The sequence below is a fragment of the Panthera pardus genome, unplaced genomic scaffold, assembly GCF_024362965.1.
Source record: "Panthera pardus isolate Hobbes unplaced genomic scaffold, ASM2436296v1 HiC_scaffold_13, whole genome shotgun sequence".
In the NCBI taxonomy this organism is placed as follows: domain Eukaryota; kingdom Metazoa; phylum Chordata; class Mammalia; order Carnivora; family Felidae; genus Panthera; species Panthera pardus.
The window spans coordinates 32,359,797-32,384,578 of record NW_026526688.1 but is presented as its reverse complement, the minus strand read 5'-3'; the positions used below and the strand labels follow the sequence as shown (position 1 = coordinate 32,384,578).

General features: G+C 44.8%; 1 protein-coding gene across 2 annotated transcripts in view; it reads right to left on the bottom strand.

Annotated features, from left to right (window-relative positions):
* The window catches only part of EBF2 (EBF transcription factor 2), a 195,594-nt gene that overhangs the window by 51,373 nt on the left and 119,439 nt on the right, over positions 1–24,782 (bottom strand). For both annotated transcript variants that reach the window (XM_019466903.2, XM_019466902.2), the window contains exon 7: positions 9,374–9,455. In XM_019466903.2, coding sequence (XP_019322448.1) covers positions 9,374–9,455 — 82 coding nt within the window. The remainder of the gene's footprint in view (positions 1–9,373; positions 9,456–24,782) is intronic.

Below are 24,782 nucleotides of genomic sequence, written 5' to 3'. Positions count from 1 at the left end.
GGAGACTTAAAGAAAACATTGTCACGGCTCCAAGGAGCTTACCAGGTAGTTGATGAAGCATAACAAACACTACACATAATCAGAAAAGATGACTATATAGTAATGCATAATCGAGGACCAAATTGGGTGGCCGTTGCATACCCTAGGAGTCCAAAGGTGAGAAAAATTAACCCGAAGGCAGTAACCACCATTTTCATCAAGGACGTGAAACTTGAGATAGGCCTTGAAGAGCTGAAAAAGTTTGGTTACGTGACTTGAGGTTACTGAAATCATCATTCTGGAACTTAAAACAAAACAAAACAAAAAATCTAATGGGCATAAGTGCAGTAGTGTGCCAAAGACAGTTTCTGCTGGCATATTTTGCAAATTTGGCTTAGGATGGCTGTCTTTTAGAGCCTGTTTTTTGGGTTTTTTTTTTTTTTTAAGAATTAAATATGTACAAAAATCAAGCGACGATTTTTTTTCCAACCCACCTTTCGTGTCATTGGGGAGCCTGCTTTACAACTAAATTTGCCCCATCTCAAAGGTCAAAGACACTTGCTGCATCCACCCTACCTCATTTTATTCCATCGAACCCATTGCTTTCCCCGTCCAAAACGTACTCCGAGTGGGATGGTTCTGGTCAAGGGCTGCATTTTACTAGCAAACATTTGGAGAGCCACAAGGGAGCCTTAACATATTTGATGCAGTTCTCGATTCAGTTGGGCCATTTTCTTCCACCAAACTCTGCCCACCGGGGACCTCATGAATCACCTGTCGCTCATCAAAAGCCAGGAGCATGCAGTCCCCATAAGCAGCTAAAAATCTACGCACTCTTATTACAAAACTAAAAAAGCTTTGCTTTCCGGGAAGTTCTGCATCTGATTGTTCTGGAATGCGTTCAGAGGTAGGTTTTAGGGCCCAAGCTTGAGTCTCCTAAAATGCTGGAGCATTTAAGCTTTGTTTCCACTTACCTGAAATTTGACGTGTCCTTTTCCCAAAAGTTATACAGAGAGCTACTTGCTACCACTTCTCTCCCTTTTCTCCCCCAAAGAAGTCAAAACACATTCCCTATGGGGGTTAGTCAAACCTTTATCCGCCTGATTCTTGTCCCCATTTGAGATGCCAAAGGTCACGCGTGGGGCGGGGGGGCAGCAGGGTATCCTGCCAAGCAGAGAAAAGCTTGAAGCGACCCACAGAAAGCCTTCCCTGAGCTTAAAGCACTAGACTGAGGGAAATATCCTCAGCCCCTCGGAGGGTTTTTTTTTTTTTTTTTCTGACTCCAGATAGATAATTATTCTTTCCTGGACTCTCTGGTTTATTTTACCACCAGATCATGGACTCACCTGTTGATTAGAGAGGCCATAAGTCAAGTGATTTTCATTATGAGCTTTAAACCTGCTACTCAGTAGCCCAGCAACCTTCCAAGGGTGCATGAGATCACAGAGCAGCTGGGGGAGCTCTCGAATTGAAAGATTTGAACTGAAGAAACCTGCAGGCAGCTGGAGCTGTATTAAATTTTTACCATTTGGAGTTCATTTAAACTCTCGTTTCCCTCTTCAATGGGTGTGAGAGAAACATTCAACATTTTTTATTTAAGGAAAATAGATGGTGGTGCCATTAAAACGTTTTATATAAGAACTGGGGGGTTAAGAAATCGTAAGGGTTTGTTGGATGGATCCTGGCCCTGTTCCAAGACATGAGCAGCCCTGCCCTTCGCTCATGCGTTGTTTACTCACAGACTAAGGGCTGACGCCCAGCTGTGGGGATTGGGTGTCTCTGTCATCCACATTAATTTCCCGGTTGTTCCTGGGCAGTAACGACTGTATCCGGGCCCTAGGCCTCTCACATTATCCAGCTACCACAGCGATGCCAGTCAGGGCTTACGCGGCCTCACTTCCTTTCTTCATTCTGATGGAGGAGATCTTTCCGCCTTCCGTTCCCTTCTCTCCACATCTCTTCCTCCCAGGTCTGGCAGACCTAGATGTATCCTCACAAGGCACAACCCTTTCTCTCACCCCCTCCAAGTACCCCTCAAAATCCCCTTCTGGCAGGCCCATCCCGGGAGTCTGTGAAGATCCCTATAAACAAACAGGAATCGACTTAGCACTGATGTCCTTCCCAATCTGGCTCCACGATGACTTCCCTTTCGTTAGAAATGTATGCCCGTGCCCCTCCATATATCTTGCCCGTTTGTCTCTTGAGGCCACAGGTGGTGAGACCTGTCTGTGTATCTTTCTCAGTCCTCCCCCTGGAATCAGTGTATAAGCAAAAGTTATGATTTTGGTGGACCTGATCCAAAAACGGAATAATTTAGGGGTGAACCTGAGGCATACGAGAGTCACTCAGAAAAGTTCAGCAAATGACAGTAGGAGTCTTTATCCTAACTACACGAAAGCTTTAGGTTTAAACGAAGGAGTTCATTTCATATTATGCTCGGGTGAGAGATATCTCAAGGCACATGCTACTAACTTCAGAATGACTAATGGACAAGTCGGTGCTACCTATATGATGGAAAATACTGCAGCCCTCTACAGTGATCAGGCCTGTTTATTTTTTTTTTAATTTTTTAAATTTATTTTTGAGATAGAGAAAGAGCATGAACAGGGGAGGGTCAGAGAGAGGGAGACACAGAATCCGAAGCGGGCTCCAGACTCCGAGCTGTCAGCCCGGAGCCCGATGCAGGGCTCGAACTCACGGACCGCGAGATCGTGACCTGAGCCGAAGTCGGACGCTTAACCGACGGAGCCACCCAGGCGCCCCTGATCAGGCCTGTTTAAAACAGACTCCTTTTTTTAAAAAATGTGGTGGTTTTTTTTGTTTTTTTTTGAATTTATCTATTGAGAGAGAGAGAGAACACGAGCAGGCGAGGGGCAGAGAGAGAGAGAATCCCAAGCAGGCTCCGTGCTGTCAGGGCAGAGCCTGACACGGGACTCAATATCACAAGCTGAGATTCATGACCCAAGCAGAAATCCAGAGTCAGACACTTAACTGGCCGAGCCAGACGCCCGACAACAGAGTCCTCGTGAGGCAAGGGGAAATCATGGACACCCAGGCCTTTAAGCTTCCCAATATCAAATAAGTAAGTGATCTGCTGACGTCAGTGTCCTCTTACAGCTGATGCTCTAAAAAACTTTGAAAACTACACGGAAGAGTATCCCCACCGACTGCTATCATAACGGCAGGTATCGCTTAGTTCTACCTCAGCTGGCCTTGACCACACCACTGGGTTCTGACAGGGCGAAGACAACTGGCCTCATGCTGGGCCCTGTGCTTTCAGGCAGGTCACTTGAAGACCACGGGGAAGCAGAACTAAGCCATGTAAATCACTCATTTACCATATTTTCCCTGTGTCTCCCCTCCCCGCCTCCCCCGCCCCGGGGAGATAAGTCTCTAAAGGGCAGGGAATTGTATCTGTTTTGCTTGTTGATGTATCTCTAGCACCTAGGATAGTTCCTGGCAAAGAGAATTTCCTCAACAATACTGGTTGGGTGAGTGAATGAAGGAGGGCATCTATGTTTTCATTGACTTGGAGCAGAAGCAGTCCGCCTGTCTATGAGAATGAGCTGGCAACAATTGCCCTGATTGTTATCAACTTCCGTGCTTTCAAATCTGAATGGGGGAAACGGCAACATATTTCACTTCTCCTTGTCTTGGCTTGATTTGCTTCTGGATTTGCCAACTGCCTGCTCTCCACCCACAATGCAGCGAAATAAAGAATGGGGTTCATCACGTCTAACAGGCCTGTCAGCTTAAACTAGGCACAAATTTCTTTTCCTTTTCTTCACTGAGCTGTTAATCTGGGTGTTTCACCTAACTGTTCCATTTCAAGAAGGGCAGAAGTGATTTTCTGCATGTATGGTCCATGGATTTAGATATGTTGGGGACCACAGATATTTTTACTTTCCCTTTCTTCCTTCCCTTTTTTTCTTTTCCCTCTTAAAAATGTATCTGATAATGATTTATTGAGCTCTGCAGAATGGCTGGCATTGTGCTAGGCATTGGGGAGAAATACAAAACTTAAGAAGACAGAGCAGTTACCCTCAAGCAGCACAGTCTCAGACAAACAATAATGGCAAGACAATGTGATCAATGGTATAGTAGAAGCATGAGAGAATGGTATGATGTACAGAAGAAGGAGGCAAACACTCTATCCGGTCAGGAAGAGTGAGAAAAATGCCTCACAAAGGAGGTGACACTCAGGTGTAGTCTCTTTTTTTTTTAAATTTTTTGAAAAATCTTTTAATGTTTATTTTTGAGAGAGACAAAGCGTGAGCAGAGGAGGGGCAGAGAGAGAGGGAGACACGGAATCCGAAGCGGGTCCTGGGCTCCGAGCTGTCAGCACAGAGCCCGACGCGGGGCTTGAGCCCATGAACTGCGAGATCGTGACCTGAGCCAAAGTCAGAAGCTTAACCGACTGAGCCACCCAGGCGCCCCAGGTATAATCTCAAAGCATGAGCAGAAGTCACAAATCAGAGAGAGGTGAAGGGTTCTCAGGCAGAGGGGTGACTGTGTGGAAAGGTTCCAAGTAATATTCCATGTCATAGAAATCAGCGAGAGGTGCCTAGTGAGTGGTGGGTATACGGAAACATCAGGAGATGTGCGTGACAGGAGCACTGCCTGGTGTATCTATGAAGAAACTATTCAGCCGTTTAAAACCTGAACTTCTGTCTAGATACTTATATTCTAAGCAGAGGAGTGACATGTTTTCAAAGTTAACTTTGGCAGTAGGGCTGGGGATGGACTAGACAAGGAAGGAGTAGAAGCAGGGACCTATCGCAGTTGTTTTCAGGAGGAGAGACAGATTCAACCGATACTTGGGTGGAGGAAGTGATACTTCAACGATAAATGAGGAGGGCACAGATCCAGAGAGGAAGTACTGAGATCTGCTGTGAACATGTGCTCATTAGTGACACAAGAGAAGATGCCCAGGAAGAAGGTAGAGTGGTAATTCTGCAGCTCCAGAGAAGGGTGAGATCTGAGGACAGGGATCCAAGAGCCACCTGGCAACAGATGGCATTTATAAGAGAATGGGAAAATTCATGAGGGAATTCCCAAGTGACCAGGTCCTCTTTGTAAGGGTTAAATGGAGGACGGCCATTTGGTAGATGAATTTCATTTCTTTAGATCAGGGGTCCATGGAACCCTAAGAAGCATTTCAAGAGGTCTGGCCACACCTGATATTTTAAGTAAAACTTGGTTTAAATGTAGCTTTTGGTGGGGAAACTATAGCTTCTACCAAATTCTCAATAGGTTGTGAGCCAAAAAAGGATTAAAACCTATTGTGTTTTGATAAATAGACATATGTATTTGTATAGGTCCAAGATACTTAGGACTTGAACTGAATTAAAGAAAGGTTTGTTTTAGGTTAGAAAATGAATGTAATATAATGGTTTTGTTCTCATGTGCTCATTTTTGGAAAAAGAATTCGGTTCCACCAGTGTTTTGGAGACAGAGGAAAGAAGAGGGGTGAGAGAGGAGAGGGAGGTTGGTTGGCGTCGTGATTTGGTAAGAAGAGATTCATATTTTTATTCTGTTCAGATCTAATCTCCACAAAAGAAGTCTTCAGATTAAATATGTTTGACTGATCACTTAACAAAGTAGAGAAATGAAGTAATTGTCTGTATGGTTTAAAAGTGTTACCTTTGTCATTCTGAGTAAGATATGTATTTCAGAAATTCCTAAGTCACCATTCCTTCAGATCACAACCCGCCCCCCGCCCCACCACCATGATTACCTACAATCTCTGGTTTGGTTCCATATGTTGAACTTGACCCAAGTCTCCCACTTGACCCTGATAGCCCATAGTCATAGTTAAGGCTTTTCTCTGTGCAAAGAGTATTCATTGAAGACTATACTCTTAATAGAATCTGAGCACAGTATAAAAATTATCATTTCTTCGGGGCGCCTGGGTGGCTCAGTCGGTTGAGCGTCCGACTTTGGCTCAGGTCACGATCTCGCGTCCGTGAGTTCAAGCCCCGCGTCGGGCTCTGGGCTGATGGCTCAGAGCCTGGAGCCTGCTTCCGATTCTGTGTCTCTCTCTCTCTCTGACCCTCCCCCTGTCTCTCTCTGTCTCAAAAATAAATAAAAACATTAAAAAAAAATAAAAAATAAATTAAAAAAATTATCATTTCTTCTTTGCATCAAAGAAAGAACACTATCCAAAAAGAGAAAAGACAATGATGGAATGAGAAAAAATATTTGCAAATCAATTATCTGATAAGGGCCTAGTATCCCACATTTATGTGTGTGTGTGTATATATATACACACACACACATATATACATATATATATATACAAACACACATAATCACAATAAACTATATTTTATATGTATATAAAATATAAACCCACAGAACTCAACAACTAAAAGACAAATAACCCAATTAAAAATGGACAAAGGATTTGGAATGGACATTTCTCCAAAGAAGATACACAAATGGTCAACACGCACATGAAAAACTGCTCCACACCATTAGCCATTAGGGAAAGACAAATCAAAACCACAGTAAAATACCACTTCACCTTCATAGGATGGCTAGAATTAAAAAAGAAACAAAGAAACAAAGAAACAAACAAAAACCAGAAAATAACAAGTGTTGGCAAAGAGATGGGGAAATTGCAACCTTTGAACATCACTGGTGGGAATGTAAAATGATGCAGCCACTGTGGAAACCAGTTTGGCAATTCCTCAAAAAGCTAAAGATAGAGTTAACGTATGACTCAGAAATTCTACTCTTAGGTATATACTCAAGAGAATTGAAAACATATGTTCTGTTCGCACATGAAAAAACTTGCACACAAATGTTCATAGCGGCACTATTTATAAAAGCCTAAGTGTAGGAACAACCCAAGGGTCCGTCAACGGATGCACAGATAAACAAAATGCGGTACATTTTTACAATGGAATATTATTCGCCCACTAAAAGGAATGGAGGACTGTCACGGGCTACAGCACAGATGAGCCTTGAAAACGTTATGCTAGGTGAAACGAAGCCAGACACAAAAGGCCACAGATTGTATGATTCCAATTCTATGAAATTTCCCAAAGAGAAAAATCCACAAGAGACAGCAAGTGGATTTGTGGTTGCCAGTGGGTGGAGAGAAAAGAGAATTGGGAGGTGTGGGGTTTCATTTGGGGATGATGAATGTTCTGGAAGCATATAGCGGTCATCGTTGCACAACACTGTGAATATACTAAAGGCACAATTTAAAATGGTTACAATGATGAATGATATGTTCTCTCTGGGGTGCCTGGGTGGCTCGGTCGGTTAAGCATCCGGCTCTTGGTCTCACAGCTCATGAGTTCAAGCCCCACATCGGGCTCCACGCTGAGAGTACACAGCCTGCTTGGAGTTCTCTCTCTCTCTCTCTCTCTCTCTCTCTCAAATAAACTTTTTAAAAAGGATCAATGATATGTTCTCTGAATTTTAACTCAATAAGAAAATACAAAAGAAAATTGCCAATTGATGTTAGCACTACCCCCAAAATAAGACAATCAGAACCCACAAGCTTAAAAAAAATCTTTCTCGTTCTTTGCAGAAGTTAAATATTTTCACATGGGATGAGAACTCGCCATCATTCTGAGATCAGCAATATTTATTCTGACCCTGTTGAAAGCTCAGACACGTTAAAACCCTCACTTAGTAAATAACCGAAGAAGTAGAGGAAATATGAGCATGCGTTTGCTTAGTGGGTACGTTTCCAAAATTTGAGAAAAATAAAATGACAAGGCTTTCTATTAAAAGCCTCTTCACATTTATAAGAGCATTCTCAAATGCAAAACTCTTTGGAAGTGATGGTAGTGAACAGGAAGATAGGAATGCAAACTGCCAACCTCTCCTCCCCACTCTGTTTCTTGGGGAAGTGAAAGCCAAGGTCATTCTGGTCATCGAGGTACTTTGGAATTCTTTTGCATCTCACACTTTTTTTGGACTGACATGCTGTACTATTGCATTTGGAACACGGAATACCATAAACTTCCACCTTGCACAATCCTCCTTGCGTGGTCCCCAAGAAAGCTCACTTTATTTCCATTTGTCTTCACGGCATACGGCAGGGGGAAGAAATTGTGTGATGGAGAGGAAGAGAGGCTGGTAATAGTGTTCAATAATGCGCAAAAAGTGGGCCAGTGCCAGGAAGATATTTCGATAGCCATCAGATGGTGGAAAAAAAAAAATGACAAGAATTTTCTTTTTTTTTTTTTTGCAAAGTAGTTCTCTCACTGTGTGTGCACCCACCTCCCGTGGCGACTCTTTAAGGACCCTGTTCCTAAACCCGAGAAGCTCTCTGAGCCTCGGGCGGGAGCAGCGACATGATCTGTGCCGTCCAGCGCAAAACGAATACGCGCAGCCCCTTGCTCAGAAATGATTCAGGTTTTTCAAAAAGTCAACAGCAAAGCGCGCACCTAGCTGTTGTACACAGTGCAAACCCGCGGTCTGGTGGAAGGGGTTTGAGCAGACAGACGCTCCTGGCTCCTGGTTCCATCACATCCTTCCTGCGATTAGAGGCAGGTCACTAAGGCCCTAGAACCTCACTTTCCTCCCCCAAAACACAAGTTTAATAATCCCCATCCCTTCCGTTGCTGCCGGATTTTTTTTTTTTTTTTTTAAGTCTCAAGCTTGAAGGCTATTGTCTAACGTGTTTTCAATTTTTCCACGGGGAAGAGAGCGCTGTATGTTTCGCCGGGGTGTGAATGGCAGGAAAGCCTTTTGGTGGATTAAATATGGGTCCTTCAAAGATTAAGGAAGGGGGCCGAGGGGGACTGCACTTCCTCTCATCTCCTAGCTGACACACTTTGCCTCTCTCTGTGTTTTTATTAGCTCGTGTCCTCAGTACATCAGTGGCAAGGGTGATGAAACCGGTGGCAGATTTAACTGCCAGGCAGCTGGGTCACTGCCCCGTGGGTCTTGTTGTCATGCTGCGATCTTAAAGTGACCACGGCTGTTTGGGCTGCTGCTTTCCCAAAGGCTCCGAGAGAGACCACTGAATAGTTAATCGGTGGGAAAGGAAAGGAAGAGGCTGTTGCTTGCAGAAAGCACAGAGAAGCTGCTTTGAAAAATCCCAAGGTGGCGGAGTATCAAGAACACGGTTCCTGCTGTGGGCAGCTGTGTGTGCGAAGGGCAGCCTGAGGGCTTAAAATCAAATCTCCAGCACGGGTTGGTGCCCCTCCCCTGGGGCCTTGGCAATAGAGGCCGAGGGCCTCAGCACTACAAAATGAAGAAACCCTCAATGCTATGGGATGAGGGTGATCATTTAGAGTTATCTTTATTGTTAGCAGCATCGGTGAATAAGGTTTTCTAAGGCAGAAAAAAAAACAGAAGAAGAAGCAAGTGCTAAAGACTGGGAAAACAGGATGACTTATTTAACAGGAAAGAACCGCAGGCCCCTTACCTGAAACCTTCTCATGTCCCTCGGGTTTCCTGCTGTTTTCAAACAATTCTGATTGCACTTGAGGAAAAATTTGAGAAAGAATCTGCGAAGAGAAAGCAACGTGTTACACTCCGGAGTAAACAGTTTTTAAGAGAAAATAGATCTGCATTATATTAGATTTGATTGGAAAGCGATTGTGTTTCAAAGTCTGGGGAATTTCAGCCAGCCGCCTGGGAAGGAACACCCTGCCCCAACCCACTGCAATTTGCAAATTTGGATGTTTGCAATCCCACGCCGGCTCCATCACCCGTTGAGGATTGTGAGGTGGCTCCCAAGCTGGGCTCCTGGTTGTATACCCGCCCCCCCACCCCCGCCACCCCCAGCCCGAGTTGCAAGGGCACTCTGTCTCCCAAAAATAAGCCTTCCAAGGCAGCAGTGACTCCTGCCGCGCAAAGATGTCTTGCTCCGGGGTAAAAAAAAATGGCATGACTTCACCCAGGATCCTGGGGTTCCTCACACATGTGGCTTTCCGTGGGCCACACACACCTTCACGCTCGCACACCTCACACGTATCCCCTCACCCACAAAGGGCCCCTGATATTTTTAACCAATGTATATAAAAATCAGAAAACGGTATGTTGCCATCCAAAGGCAGATCGGTCTGTGCAGGAATACACTGGGGTTTTTATGATTAATAACAAGTGTGAATGTCCTCTCAGACCATCTGTAGATTATCCCGAAAAATACAAAGGCGCAGCATAATGGTCTCAGGTTATCATTCATAAGGCATATTTTAAAGCCCACAGCCTCTGAAATAAACTATTTGTGCAGGTTTAAAATTGGGAACCTTTAATCAGACAAGGACATGGAACAACAACAACAAAAAAAAATGGCAGAGGTGGTCTTTTCAGCCATTTACCTATTTCATGTTTTGGATTTTGTTTCAAAACACAATAAGTTTCTCATTTATTTCACTTGCAGAGTCCTTTTCCTTAAAAAAAAAAAAAAATCCAGCTTTTGCAGTGTTAAAGTCCCAGGTGAGCTAGGCCTATTTCCCTTTCTGTTACTATGACAACGAAATTTTACCGCAGTCCCAAAGTCCCTCCAGAACTCTCACATCCATGCCTTGAATTAGAACTTTAAAGGAAAAGATATACATTTTTTCCCCAGGATTTACCAACAAAAATAAGTGGAAATCAACAATGCTTCCGAAAATTCTGTTTTAAAGCAACGGCTGGTGAGATGCTCTCAGGGTGACCTTCTGTTTATTTTCATTTTTTTTTAAAGAATCACACAAAAGAATTAGAGTGCGCTCCGGTTAATTGTATGTAGCACTTAAAGAAAAAAATAATAATAATAGCCCTAATGGAAAGATAAGCAGTACAGGATAAAGGAGGAGAGAGTGGGAACTGTATTCTGCACAGTGTTTTCTGTGTTGGAGTCTCTTTTACTCTAGATTCACTAAAAATATTTGGCCAAGTGCTCCTGACCCCTATCTATGAATAAGGTGGGGTGTGAATTTGGAAATAACAGCTAAATTTTTTTTCGTTCTGTTATGACATCTGCTTTTCACTTCTCTCTTTTAATCTTTACTGGGGCGGGGGTGGGAGTGGGGGGTGGGGGGGTGGGGTGGGGGTGGGAGTGAGGGTTGGGGGGTGGGGCGGGGGTGGGCATTACTTCCAGTACCATGCAGCCACCCAGGGTCTCCAGCCGAGGTACCTCTGGAATGACAGGGCAGAGAAGATGCCCCGCACTGCTTTTTTTATTTTTTTTTTTCTTTTGCCCCTCACTGCTTTACGCAGTGTCCAAATTCACCACCTGCCTTTGCTCCCTAAAATGCAGTGAAATGCCTGCCCGTAGCACTCAGAGACTGAGCAGAATTCAAACATTTGATTTTTGTGAGGGGAAATGTTCCTCCGTTTGTGCATTCTCCGCAGAGGCAGCTACTGCCACTCACGACTCACGGAGATCCTTTAAAACTTGCTTTTTCTCACAGGAGTCCCCTTGCAAACAATAGCCCTCCCCCCGCCACCCCCCCCACCATGGGTGATTTACACCTTTTCCCCTCCTCAAACCAAATCAAGTGCCTTTTCTTACCAAGTCCTTGATGTTTGGAAAGTTTTGCTTCAGCTGAGCTCCTTATAATGCACTCTCTGTGTGTTAGACTTTCCCTTACCTGCCCTACTCTCTCCCTGAAATGTATCTGGTGAAGACATTAATGTTCGCAAAGGCATTATTACGCGCATGGTGTGGTAGGTGGAAAAGTGCAAAAAAAATAAATGCTTACAAGAAATCAAATTGATTGGGGGAAACGAGGGGCCTGCCGAAAGGCTCGATTCATTTTCAATTAGGAGTTCTTTGGATGGAAAGTTTTGACTCTTTTGCTGGCCTGGGATTGGAGTTTGTAACCTAGACAGCCCCCTGCACAGTAAGGATATAACCCTCTGTTCACAAAGGAGAAGGGAGTGGTGGCGGGGTAAGTCAAGCGGGGAGGGAGAGAGAGAAAATTCTCTTACGTTGTACAGTACTTTCTAAAGGAAGGCACAGAGACTTCTAAATGGCTAGCTCCAGAAACTATGGCCTGGATATTTTATATGTGAACCTAAAAATTAATGTAAAGGAATTCTGGGGTTTACTGATGTCTCCAATTTTTTCTCTTCCTTTTCCTGCTGTCTTCCACCTCCCTCGCCCACACCCCCTCCACCCACCGTGCTCAGGGGCTTGCTAGAGAACCCTTTACTAACTATACCATCCATTAGCCACAGGCAGGGAACAAATCCCCTGGGTCTGGATCCCTCCGAAGCCACAGCTGCCTGGAAAATGTCAGCACTCTGCACTCAGAAACGGGAAACCAAAATGAATTACAAGATTCGGACCAAATGTGCAGATTCTCATCAGGATGGATGTTGTTATTTCCACTTTCTCCAAACAGTGTTGACTCCATAAATATTATAGCCACTCAGCATATAGTACACTTTGCAAGGCTTCTGATCTCATTCCTGAGGAGCGAACTCTAACAACTGCAGGACTGTCCTTGTTTTATAGACGCAGGGAGGTGGGATCAGAATGTGAACTCGAGCCATCAGCTTTCAACCTGGTTCCTAGGTCCGCTGAGGCAACCTAGGGTACCAAAAGGCATTCCTGCACTCCACAAATACATATTAAATGCTGACAGGGTTCTAGTCTTGACCTGCTACCAACCAGCTATGTAACCAGGTTACCTCACTTCCCTGGGCCTCAGTTTCTTCCGCTGGGTTTAACTGGATGATCTCCAGGACTGAGGCAACATTAACGTTCTATGATCACAAAGTCAAGCGTGTAGAGCTGAGAGCCCTCCAGAAATGGCTGCACTGATAGAAGAAAGCACTGAAGACAAAAAGACCCCGATTCACTAAAGTCCAAGTGGGATGTTTGCAGGGTTTTCTAGAGATAGGGCAAACCCACTGATCTGAGATTGTGGAAAAATAACTAACTAAACAACAAAATAAGGCAGGACAGCTGATGGATGGAAAGTGAGGCATCTTAGGTGATGCCTTGGTCAGAGCAGGTGGTACCCTGGGGCTTGGCAGGCAAACTGCTGAGTGTCCATTCTCTTAAGACCCCTTCTGGATGCTTCTGAGGCAGGAGAAGGTGGCTCAGGAACATCACAGGTCAAAGCCACCTCTGTCCCTGCTCACCATTCTGGGTTGGACCAGTGGCTGAAGGGTGTCGGGATCACAGAAGGGATGGAAAGGAAGTTTGTCTCCTCTATGCTATACCCTGAGCTAGGTGCTTCATATACAGCGCGTCATTTTTTTCTTGCAACAACTTTATGACTAATGAATCGTCTCACAGCCACGAGAAACAAAGGCACCAAGATTTTTAAGACACTTGCCCAAGATCACACAGCTTGTCCGTGGCAGAAACAAGGATTTGAACCTGGGTCTTTCTCGCAGCAAGCTCCATCTGGCGTTCTATGTTTCCTGAACCAATTAGATTACGGCAATGATTGCACAGCTCTGTGAACAGATTAGAAGCCATGGAACTGTACACGTTAAATGGGTGACCTTTATAGTGTGTCAGTTATATCTCAAAACAGCTGTTTTAAAACAGAAAATGCTCAGGAAGGAAGGAAGAGGGAAGGAGGGAGGAAGGAAGGAAAAGGGAAGGAGGGAGGGAGAGAGAGGTGGAGGGAGGTAAGGGGAGGGGGGAGGAAAGAAAGAGAACCACGTGAAGGATTCTGGTTTCTTGGTGAGAGGGCTATAGCATCGCCAGAGGGAAACATTAGGTCAAAGATAGTTGCATGGAAGTCAATGCCTACTAATGAAAGTCATGTATTTACCTATCTGATCAACAGCAAAGTATATAGTAAATTCCACAAAAGTTCAAGCACGATGGTAAATCAGATGGACAAAATCTTTGCCCTCGTGGAGCACACAATCAACCTCTTCAAAATATACTTCTTCAGATTGTGAGAGGCGTCTGGAGACCCCTGAATATGGGTCTACGATCTCACGGGATCTCCTAGTACCCCAGAAATCTCTTCTCCCAATCTGGAATACTGGAACACGCATCACTGTTTAAGAGTAGAATGAAAGTTCTAGAAGGGTGGGTCTAGAAGTGTCCTGAGCCCTTCCCAAAAGGAACCTGAGTTTAAAACTGGTTGCAGAAATAGGGCGCTGAGTGACGGCCTGGAGGGTGGGAGAAGCGGGGCGGGCAGGACGTGTCTCTAAACCCAAGGAAGGGCAATTACTCAGTATTCACGCCGGATTCCAGAATTATAACCAACGATCCGACTAGTACGAAACCCAGCAGAATTCTGTCCAGATTTGTGGTAGAGGTCATTCAATTCACCTCCCATTTGAAATCCAAGATCTAGCGCCTTCTAAAAAAATTGCAATACGAAAAGTGTTGCAGAGAGCACTGTGGGAAGACATGAACGTCTGCAAGGAAAAGATTAGACAGGGATGCGTATCAAAAGAATGTGAACTGGGGCGCCTGGGTGGCTCAGTCGGTTGGGTGTCCGACTTCCGCTCAGGTCATGATCTCGCGGTCTGTGAGTTCGAGCCCCGCGTCGGGCTCTGGGCTGACAGCTCAGAGTCTGGAGCCTGTTTTGGATTCTGTGTCTCCCTCTCTCTCTGCCCCTCCCCTGTTCCTTACTCTATACAAAATAATGTGTAAAATACCTTTCACTTTGAAACCTTTTCCCTTAAAAAACATATCTAATTCTGCCTATGCTGGAAATAATTCCTGCAGTACAACAATCACATGTTATACACCACAAAGATGAGAATACCCCCACCCTCTCCAAAAGCCAAGAGCAAGGGGTGCTCTCTCTGGTTCTCTCTCTCTCTCTCTGCCATGATGGCCACATAAGCAGGCTGGCTCACTGAAGCCTGAGCCATATGTAGACTGGATATGCCTCACAAACCGTGTAGGTGTTTAAAGGCCGAAGTCCAATGATTTTCGAGGAAGACACATGTTATCTGGATTAACTACTAAACCGCCTTTTCTAGAGTCCAATAAATTAAAATACAATTGGCTCCCACTGCTTGTGGGTGCTTCTGAAAAGAAGGTTAACTCCTGTCCTTTAAGGCACTCATACCATTTCTGAGAACTATCAAATGTAGGGAGAGGCCAGATCATCCAGTCATATTTGAAAGAAATGAGCAGTTGCCTCTCTTGTCCCAGGGCCCTGTCACGCTTGGATCCTCGGGGGACTAGGCAGGATGAGGGGCCACACTGGATGGACATACCTGCGGGGGCCATTTTCTCACTCAGAACGTCCAACATGGCAGCTCCCTCTGCTTTACAAGGTAGGAAAACCCCTAAGTGCTGGGTTTCCACTTGAGACCAGTAAAAAAACATGATGATAATGCTCCAGCTTTAATCTAGGTCTTAACTGTAACATCCTCTTTGAACCTTCTGACAACAGACAGAACGCATTTTCCTCTCCCAAAAGCCTACAACAGAATCCAAATCCTGGCGGCCAAAGTGAGATGAAGGGCAGCAGTGGGCCCCATGCTTGGCTCAAAGATGACATTGCCCTTGATAAATCTATTGATTGTTTAGGTATCAGCCCAAGGAAGAAAGGGCCCTGAAGCTTTAAGGGCCTTGTGAAGGCTCTCATTCAAGTCCACAAAAATTAAGAGACTCTGGTTGGGGGGGGGGGGGGGGTGGTCAAACTCCCCATTGGCTCTTGCTATGCCTTAAAAACTTGACAATGGGGCATCTGGGAATGGTTGGAACTTGACATCTGCTTGGTAAGATGACAGCCAAAACAAAGGTTCAAGAAGATCCATGGAAAGGGGGGATAACTGAAAAATGTTGACTGGGATCTTTAGGCTTAAATCAAATACTCATTTCTCTAAGCTGATTTTCTAGGTGATCTATTTATTTAAACAGTCCCTTAAAATGTAAATATAAATACATGAACAGAGCAGACAGAATCTTTAATCTCCACAGGCATCCCTATGGAAGAGTTTTATTACCATTAAAGTTTATCCACTTAGACTGCTTCGGTGAGAGGTCATTTCAGATCCGAAAAATGTAAGTTTACGGAAAATCTGGAAGCACTACATTGTCTTACTTACAACTACACTCAACCCCTCTCACTCCCCATGGTTGAAAGACTAATTACGGAGATGACTGTAATAACAATAAATAAAGAACCCACATTCATCGACCTCATATTATGTGCCACGTGTGATTGTATTTAACCCACCCACCTCTGAGAGTAGGAGAATGAACATCTCCGTTTTACAGGGGAGAGGAACAACACTCACACAGGTGAGATTACTTGTCCAAGGTCAAACAGCTAATACATAGAAGAGCTAGGAGAGGAACTCTGCTTCGTCTGACTCTTAGAAAAACATGGCTCCGGTGGGAGGTTGGCTGTGCTTCTTTTTTTCTTGTTGTCTTTAATGTTTTCAATGTATATTTATTTTTGAGAGAGAAAGAGTGCAAGTGAAGGAGGAGCAGAGAGAGAGACAGACAGACAGAGAGAATCCCAAGCAGGCTCCAGGCTCCGAGCCAGCAGCACAGAGCCCGATGCAGGGCTCGAACCCACGAACCATGAGATGACGACCTGAGCCGAAGTGGGACGCTCAACCGACTGAACCACCCAGGCGACCTTGGCCGTGCTTTTTTTGAAGAAAAAGGTAGGACATACGGCCAAGTGGCTCTTTGCTTCAAGGACTAGGGCCTCACTGATCTATGGGGGGATCATGTGACATCCTTCACCTTATTCCATGGAAATGAGAGTAAAGTCATTCTTCATGTCACAAAACAAAACAAGCAGACAAAAGTCTATCAGGTATCCGAAAACAAGACATCCCAAGAACCCACGTGGTCCAAACATGACATGACCCAAAGAGTTACAGCCTTCTAGAAAAAGAACACAAAATACTTCTTGAGTGGATGATGAAGATTAGGGTCGTTTGTCCATCAAGACTGTGGAGGGAAGGGGCACCCGGGTGGCTCAGTCAGGTAAGCATCCAACTCTTTGTTTCAGCTCAGGTCACGATCTCACCGTTTCGTGAGTTCGAGCCCCGCATGTGTCGGGCCCTGTGCTGCCAACGTTGGAGCCTGCTTGGGATTCTCTCTCTCCGTCATTCTCTGCCCCTCCCCCACTCATGCTCTCTCTGTCTCTCTTAAACAAATAAATCAACTTAAAAAAATAAAAGACTATGGAGACAGAAAAGGCTGGGAGTCGAATGTGCAACATGAGCAGTTGAATTAAACCTTGGAAAACATTTTTTGAGAGTCAAGTCACCAAGCTAAATTTTGAAAGCATTACCCAAGGGACCGAGGAGGCTCTCCTACATTGGAGATTTTTTAATAGACCAGCAAGTTCATTTCTTTGGCCGCAGATAATTTCGGTCTTATATGTGGCAGCTCACTGGGGTGTCCCCACCAAGTCACTGCCACACGACATCAAGGCTTCTGCAATTACTGTTATTATTTTTTGCTTGCTTTGTATTTATTGTAAAAAAAGTTAGGGACCTTCAGTTTCTTCCTCTGTAACCTGACCCCCTGCGCCAGTGGTGAGGATTAATTATCCATGCCAAGTGTCTGGGTAAACACCTGGGCTGGGACATAGTAACTTAGCGCCCTCACCTTTCCATAGGCGAACTTACGGCACCTCGCCTTGAATTGCCCCTTCTTCCCCACCACATGTGAAAATGGCTCATTTTCTAAACAAAATTATACCAGAGGGAGTTGCCATAAATTCAGATCTGGTTTTCTCTGCATTGATTACCTCTCCAGTATTAATATATACTCTACTGAAAGATCTTCCCTTAATTTTCAGGGAGAGATCGTTTGTTTGTTTGTTTTTTAAGTTTTTTAATGTTTATTTTTAAGAAAGAGAGAGAGAGCGTGAGCAGGAGAGGGGCAGAGAGCGAGGGAGACACGGAACTCAAAACGGGCTCCAACAGCACAGAGCCCCACATGAGACTTGAGCTCATGAACCGCGAGATCAAGACCTTAACTGACTGAGCCACCCAGGCACCCCTATTTTATTATTTTTTTAATGTTTATTTATTTTTGAGAGAGAGAGAGAGAGAATGAGCAGGGTTGGGGAAGAGAGAGTGGGGGACAGAGGATCTGAAGCAGGCTCCGCACTGACCACAGCAAGCCCGATGTGGGGTTCGAACTCACGGACCAAAGTTGGATGCGCAACTGACGGAGCCACCCGGGCATGGCTTTTTATACCGTAAAAAGAAAAAAAAATGCCATTAAATCTATCACAACAGATCGTAGGAAGAGAGCAACAGCAGAGGACCGTGGGTCAGAGTCCTCATCCGCGTTTTCCGCAAACTACGGTCAGGCAAAACAATTCGGTTCCTCACTGGCAGCGGGCCCCATCAGATCATTTTCTATCCGGCGTTCACTCCAATCCAAGCTCCTGGAAGTGGCACTTCAGTTTGGCACTTCAGTTTCAGATTCTTCATTACCAAACACACCGCCTCTCCAGTGGACCAGGAGGGAGCGACTCCCCCCACTGTGTAATTCTGACTCTGTATTGATAGACTCCATTTCCGAGCCATTTCGGGATTTCTTCCGAAGTGAGTGTCTCCCAGAGCTCAAGTGCAAACAACCGACCGTCAACAGTGGCTGAGTTGCCAAAACAAGGGGCCACTTTGATTCTCCACGTCTGACCAATAACACCCTATAGTTTCTGAGGACCTGGGGTTATGTGGCGGGAGGTTTTTTTGTCTTTTTTTTTCCTTCTAGAGTCAGACACACATCCTCACTCCCCTGAATTCCATTACTTGGCAACATGAGGCTCGTAGGAAAAGAATCTCCAAGGAGAAGTCCTTGTTTTTGCACTCGGATGAAAATCTGACACCATTAATGAAAATAATAATTGAACTCTTTGGGCTTGAATTGGAGTGAAACAGAACGCTAAGCGCATGTTTGTAATTCCAATTGTTCTCAGAAAGTGTCTTTGGAGGGCTCTTGGCAATGTGCGCGGTTCCAGCTTTTCCTTTTGTTTTTTGTTTGTGTGTTTGTTTTGCTTTGTTTTTAACCCGCATCCTCTTTTTGGCCGGATCCTTTCCTCTCCCTTCAGATCAATAAGAGGAAAAAAGACGGAGGGAAACCGAACGCGGTACGGCTGACTTCAGGAAGCATCATTCAGGGAGACTTCAGAATTGGAATACAAATCTCTTTCCCTTTCTAACGCCCACGACGACTCGGATGAAGGAGAGAAATGAAGTTATTAGCCGGCCATCAGCTTAATGGGTCCTTGCCATCCTATTTCCTTAGCGCCCCTTCTCCCCTTGGGCAGCCTTCCCCTCCCCCTCCCGTGGCTCTGCCCTCCCTGTGAAGCTCATCTATGCTAGGCTGAGCAATGAACACCAATTACACCAAGAGCCCTTTGCTGCTGCCTGGTCCGCTGGTTTTACTGTTTTGCCAGATGGTTGAGGCCAATGTGTAAAACTCTCTACCCTACCATTAATTCATAACTTGGTAATAACTTTCCCACGGCTCCAGGAAATTGAAATGAAGTGCAAATGTGAATATTTGGAGAGGGAATCAAGGTTGGACAACTTTTCTACCTGCCAGCACAGATAACGGTCGGACAAAAAAGATATCCCTTTTTACACAGGTTGGAAGGTTACTTTCCTGAAACTAAGGCGGACCGACCCAATAGGCAATATTGGATAAAGTGGCGAGCAAAGTTCAGAGTTTGGGTCCCTCCTATCACCGCTTTCCCCCCGCAGTTTTTAGCTTTATGCTTACTGCACCTATGGGTCCACTCGCTAATGACCTTGAGTTTGAGCATCTATGTAATGCTATATGCTTATGACAGAGTCATAGATTAGCAGATATGAGTGCATTCTCTTGGTAAGACAGGACACCATCCAATGTTTTTTAGCATCATTAAACTAAAACTGACTTTTCACCTGCTCCCATACCATATGCAGCTGCAAATTTTTAAATTAAACTATGAAGCCATGCATAAATTTACATATATTACAGACTAGCCTCTCCATTTAACATGCAAATGTACTCCAATGTTTCAGAACACCTTCTGTCGCTAATTAATTTGCTGAATTATAATTAGACTAATCCTGCATAATTAATAAGCACAGATTTTTTTTTAATTTGTAAGCAGCTTGAGGAGATCATTCACTTCCTTCTATAAACTGCTAAGTAAGTGTTAAAAAAAATCTGGAAAGAACATGTGTGAAAAGGTATGTTTGATGTCGCATACAAACTCAAACTAGTGTGGAAGATACAGAAGTCAGTATTGAGAAAGGTACATATTTGAAGCCAACATTCAAACAATCAAAAAAATCTCACTCAGAGGATGGGGACTAATTCCCCCTTTGTCTCCTTGTATATAATGTTTTATTCTTTGCCGTCTATCCGTCGGATCTTGCAAGATCACAGAGGCGGGAGAGGATTAAAGTAACCGTATGTTGTATTAGGAGAGATAATGATATTAACACTCCACTGTATATCAAAACACTCTGTGCATGCTGGGTGCTTATAAGCCCCTTTGATGGTATTTGGAATCATTTTCATTTTGGCTGCCAAAAACACCCGAGATCCATCTAGTGGAAACAATTAAGTTCCATTAGTACTGTATCCATTCGGTAATGATTACAATGAAGGGTCCCTCTTTAATGCTGAAGAGTACAGTCTCAAAGAAACGCACGCATCTGTGCGCTTGAAAACGTGAAACTATATAGTTTTACGACCGAGCACGAGGCTCAGTTTTGACCCGGAAAATAAACCAGGGGCAGGAGAGTCCAGGTATGGGTGGATAACTTGTTTGAAATTTTGAGGCAAGGCGGGAATCCGGAAGGCCAAAGTGTGCTTCACAGTCACACACATCGAGGACAAAGCTAGAAACACAAAGTGGGAAATGCATGTTCTGGCAGGGGGAGTGATCAAACTTTCAAAGAGAGGAGAAATAACAGGCTGGGAGAAAGCAGAGAGGTCCTTGGCCCTCCCACTCTGCAAAGTCACTACGAGTAGCAGCCAAAAAAGATCGTTAGGCCAAAAGGACGGGGCCACTTGAAACGTGCCTGGCTGTCTATCACTGGAATGCAGGTTTTCACAGGGACTGCACACAACAGCAACTTCCGAAGAAGGGGAAACATTTTCCCAGGTCCATTACCATATACTTCCTCATTACTAGGCAGCCAACATTTTTTTTTTTTTTTTTTTCACAAAGCTAGGACACAAGCTAGCTCAGGAGTGGAGATGAAAGTTTAAATGTTCTTTAACAGTTATTATTTATCTTTGAGAGGTGGGGGTGGGGGGAGGCGCAGAGAACAAGGAAGACACGATCTGAAGCAGGCTCCAGGCTCTGAGCTGTCAGCACAGGGCTGAAAGCAGGGCTCAAACTCACAAATGTTGAAATCGTGACCTGAGCCCAAGTCGGACGCTCAGCTGACCGAGCCACCCGGGCACCCCAGAGTGGAAATACAAGTTTAGACGTCCACTAGCCCCTCAGAGGCCTGTGGCCGCTGCCAGGAGCCGATGCCAGGGGGTCAGACTGACAGGCGGCTCCTGCTTCTGCCCTGAGAGGCATTCATCTTATTTTTTCTTTTTCTTTTTTTTTTTTTAACTTTTTTTTTAAGTTTATCTATTTTTGACAGAGACAGAGAGCGAGCATGAGCTGGGGAGGTGCAGAGAGAGAGAGGGAGGCCAAGAATCCGAAGCAGGCTCCGAGCTGTCAGCACAGAGCCCGATGCGGGGCTCGAACTCACGAACCGTGAGATCATGACCTGGGCCGAAGTTGGACGCTTAACCGACGGAGCCACCCAGGCGTCCGAGAGGCATTCGTCTTAGACCCCGGCTACGGCCTGGGGCTACTGCAGTGACTAAGCAGACTGAGAAAAATATTTTGAAAGCACCTGGAAAGAGTGCAACAATTTTTCTGAGCGAAGCGATGTTATTACTTGGATAGCTTGGAAGCCTAAGACACTGGGACGGGTTTTCAGAGTCAAACCATAGCCTTTGCCTTTGGTTTCCACCTGAGGAGATTAAAATGGTTTTGGGCAGGTTTGTAAAAGCCTAAAAGAAAGGGAGCTGTCTGTGTATCTCGTAGTGACTCAGAAGGAACATAACAACAGCTGGAATAATGCTATTAATAAGAGGCAAAAATTATCTTCGGTCAAAAACTACACGCATGGCCATGGAGATCCCGAATAACACCTTCACCTTTCAAGAAAACCCACTGTAATATAGCGTGCTCGTCTTTCAAACTCCCCACATCCCATTTTTGATGGTCATAGTAGGAAACCTGGTTTCTGTGTAGTCGGGAACGCGTGCGGGTCTGTTTTGCTAAAGCGAGAAAAGGGCTTAATCGTTAAATTCTGACTGAAAGGGAGGGCCTCCCCCCTTCCTCCCTGCAGTGTTGGACCAAGGACGCCACATCGTCTGTCTCTGCAGCAGAGCTTAGAGATGGAAAGAGCCGGAAGGTCACCCAGTCAAGCCCCACGTAGGGACAGGCAAATGATCTGGTTTTGGTTTTGGTTTTCTTGGCTATTTTCTCCAGCTTTACCCAGCCAATTTCGAAATACGTACCAGGGGGAGAGAGCCGAGAGAAAGCAGTTGTGGCCCATGCACAGTCAGGTTTTGAGACATTCCTGACAACTTATTAGGGAGAAAGAGAAACGACTTTGTGGCCTTTAAACACTAAGGTGTAAAGCAATTCGTTAACAAACCCACATCACTTGTGGCTAGTGGGTTTTTTTCCCCCTCGTATATACATTCCAGGAAATTCCTCTAATTTTACTCTTTACCGGGAAGATCTCCCCCCCCCCTTGACTATCACTCCCAGTTTCTTCTCGTGATTCGTTCTGTCTCCATCCCTCTTTCTCCCCAGTTCGTAAATTCAGGACGGCGTGTTGTGCTTTTCAAGAGTCGTGGGGGGGGGGGGGGTGAGTTGGGAAGAAGGGGTGGCCAGAGCAAAGAAGCCGAGATGATAATGACATCAAAGCTCTACCTCATCTGAAATGTATGACGGCTTGCCTCCACCGTAGCCGTGAAGACCCACATTCACAGTTAATGCAACCTTCATGCCAAAAAAAGGAAACAAGAAAGAATGTGTAACCTGACAGGTAGCAGGTGGTACATATGGAATTATCATTGGCTATTAACACGAGGTCGGGTATCATATTAGCCACTTTCAGACTGCATTTGCCAAACCCACATAAAAATATAAAACCAGGTATTTCAATATTCTGTCACTCCCTTAGCAAAACAGATTTTCTTATATTACTCATAGTAGAGTCAGCCGGCTTTCATTAGAATTTTTTTAAGGTTTTTTTTTTTCCTTAAAGGAAGCACTAAACCTAAATGATATAAGAGAGAAACTAGGACAAAAATCAGGTCAAGAATTTGATACAAAAAGCATCCAGATAAAGCTAATAATATTCCAGAGTGTTGTCAGTATCACGGCCGATGATGACATTTGTCTAATCTCAACCCGACCCCTAGATCTACATGAGGTCTCAGGAATCAGGTATTATTTCTGATTTTTTTTTTCATTCAAACTTTGCTGATTCTAAAACCTCTCTTTACTTTCTGGGTATCACTCACTTTCTGGAAACTTCCAAATCTTTGTACCAAAAATGGAATCTTTCTTTTACACGCCACTAAGAGATTTTTTTTTAATCTGTTCCACTTTTTTTCATGCGGGGCTGGAACTCACGGACGGTGAGATCATGACCTGAGCCGAAGTCGGATGCTCAACCGACTGAGCCACCCAGGCACCCCCAAAACTCTAGTTTCTTAAATAACTTCCAAACCGATGAAAATCGGTTTTCTTTCTTTAGCCCGGTTTTATGATATGCAGTGTTTTACAAGTCCAGACCATTTCCAAAATTAAGAGTGGATTTTAGGTAATTATCCCTGCCCTTCATTAAATAAGATCTGTTCTTTCAGCCAGGGGAGTAGAATGCGTGCCTTCACAGTACCTTCACTTGAGGCCAGAGAATCACGATGACTCAAATAAAGAAAACCTTTCTTCAGAAAAAGATTGCAAAGGTGTTGGGTATCTACAGAGATCCTCAACTTTAATGGTTCAAACGCTCATTTCCTTCACCAGAACAGATATCATTGCCACGTCAAAGTACACAGCACACACACATACACACACACGCGAAAACAGGGTAGCAGAAAAAGTGCATAAAAGTTGCATATAGTCCCCAAAACTCTGTTGAGACTTTCAGTGCCATTGGCTTTCTTACTCTCCAAAATGCCTTTGAAGTAAGTGCTGATAAGCCAAATGAACCCACCGCAAGTTCTTTTTGGAACATGGCGGAGAATTCAATGAATGACTAAACTTTTAGCACCATGAGGGGAAGAAAGGCTTGATCATTGACACGCTCAATATTCAGCAATCTGCAAAAACTAAAGACTTGGATTGCCTCATATGAGCCGTCCCTTTCCCCACAGCTTAGAGTTGAGTTTGTGGTTTCTCCTCGTGCGGTAGATAATAGAACACAGTCATTAATGAAAAAAAAAATCACTTCCCTTGGGGAGTCAGCAGCTGACCTGGAAGTAAAACGTCTCAGCCCTTCACTCAGAGGCCACAGAGCCTGTTCTGCTTTCTCAGGGAGCTGCCAGGACTCAAGTGAACAGTAGGACTGGGTCCAGGAGCATGGGAAAACGAGAGCCACAGCTCCCTGGGGAAGAAGCACAGAAGGTCGCACAGCCACGCTGGGAGAAGGGCAGCTCCGTCCAGCCCGGCATTTTCTGCTGACTCAGAACCCAGGGATCCAATGCCAGCTTCTCCCTGGCAAAGCCATCGGCAGGATCGCCACCCCCAGAAATGGCCCAGAAGTGCCTCTGGTCCAGCACCCTCACAGGGAAGTCATCTTGGCTCCTGGATGACTCAGAGCTGATTGGCTGCACATTGGCCCCCAATTGAAGCTACGATTCTACTGTTCCTCCTGATAGAATCCTGCCTTGAAATCTGACA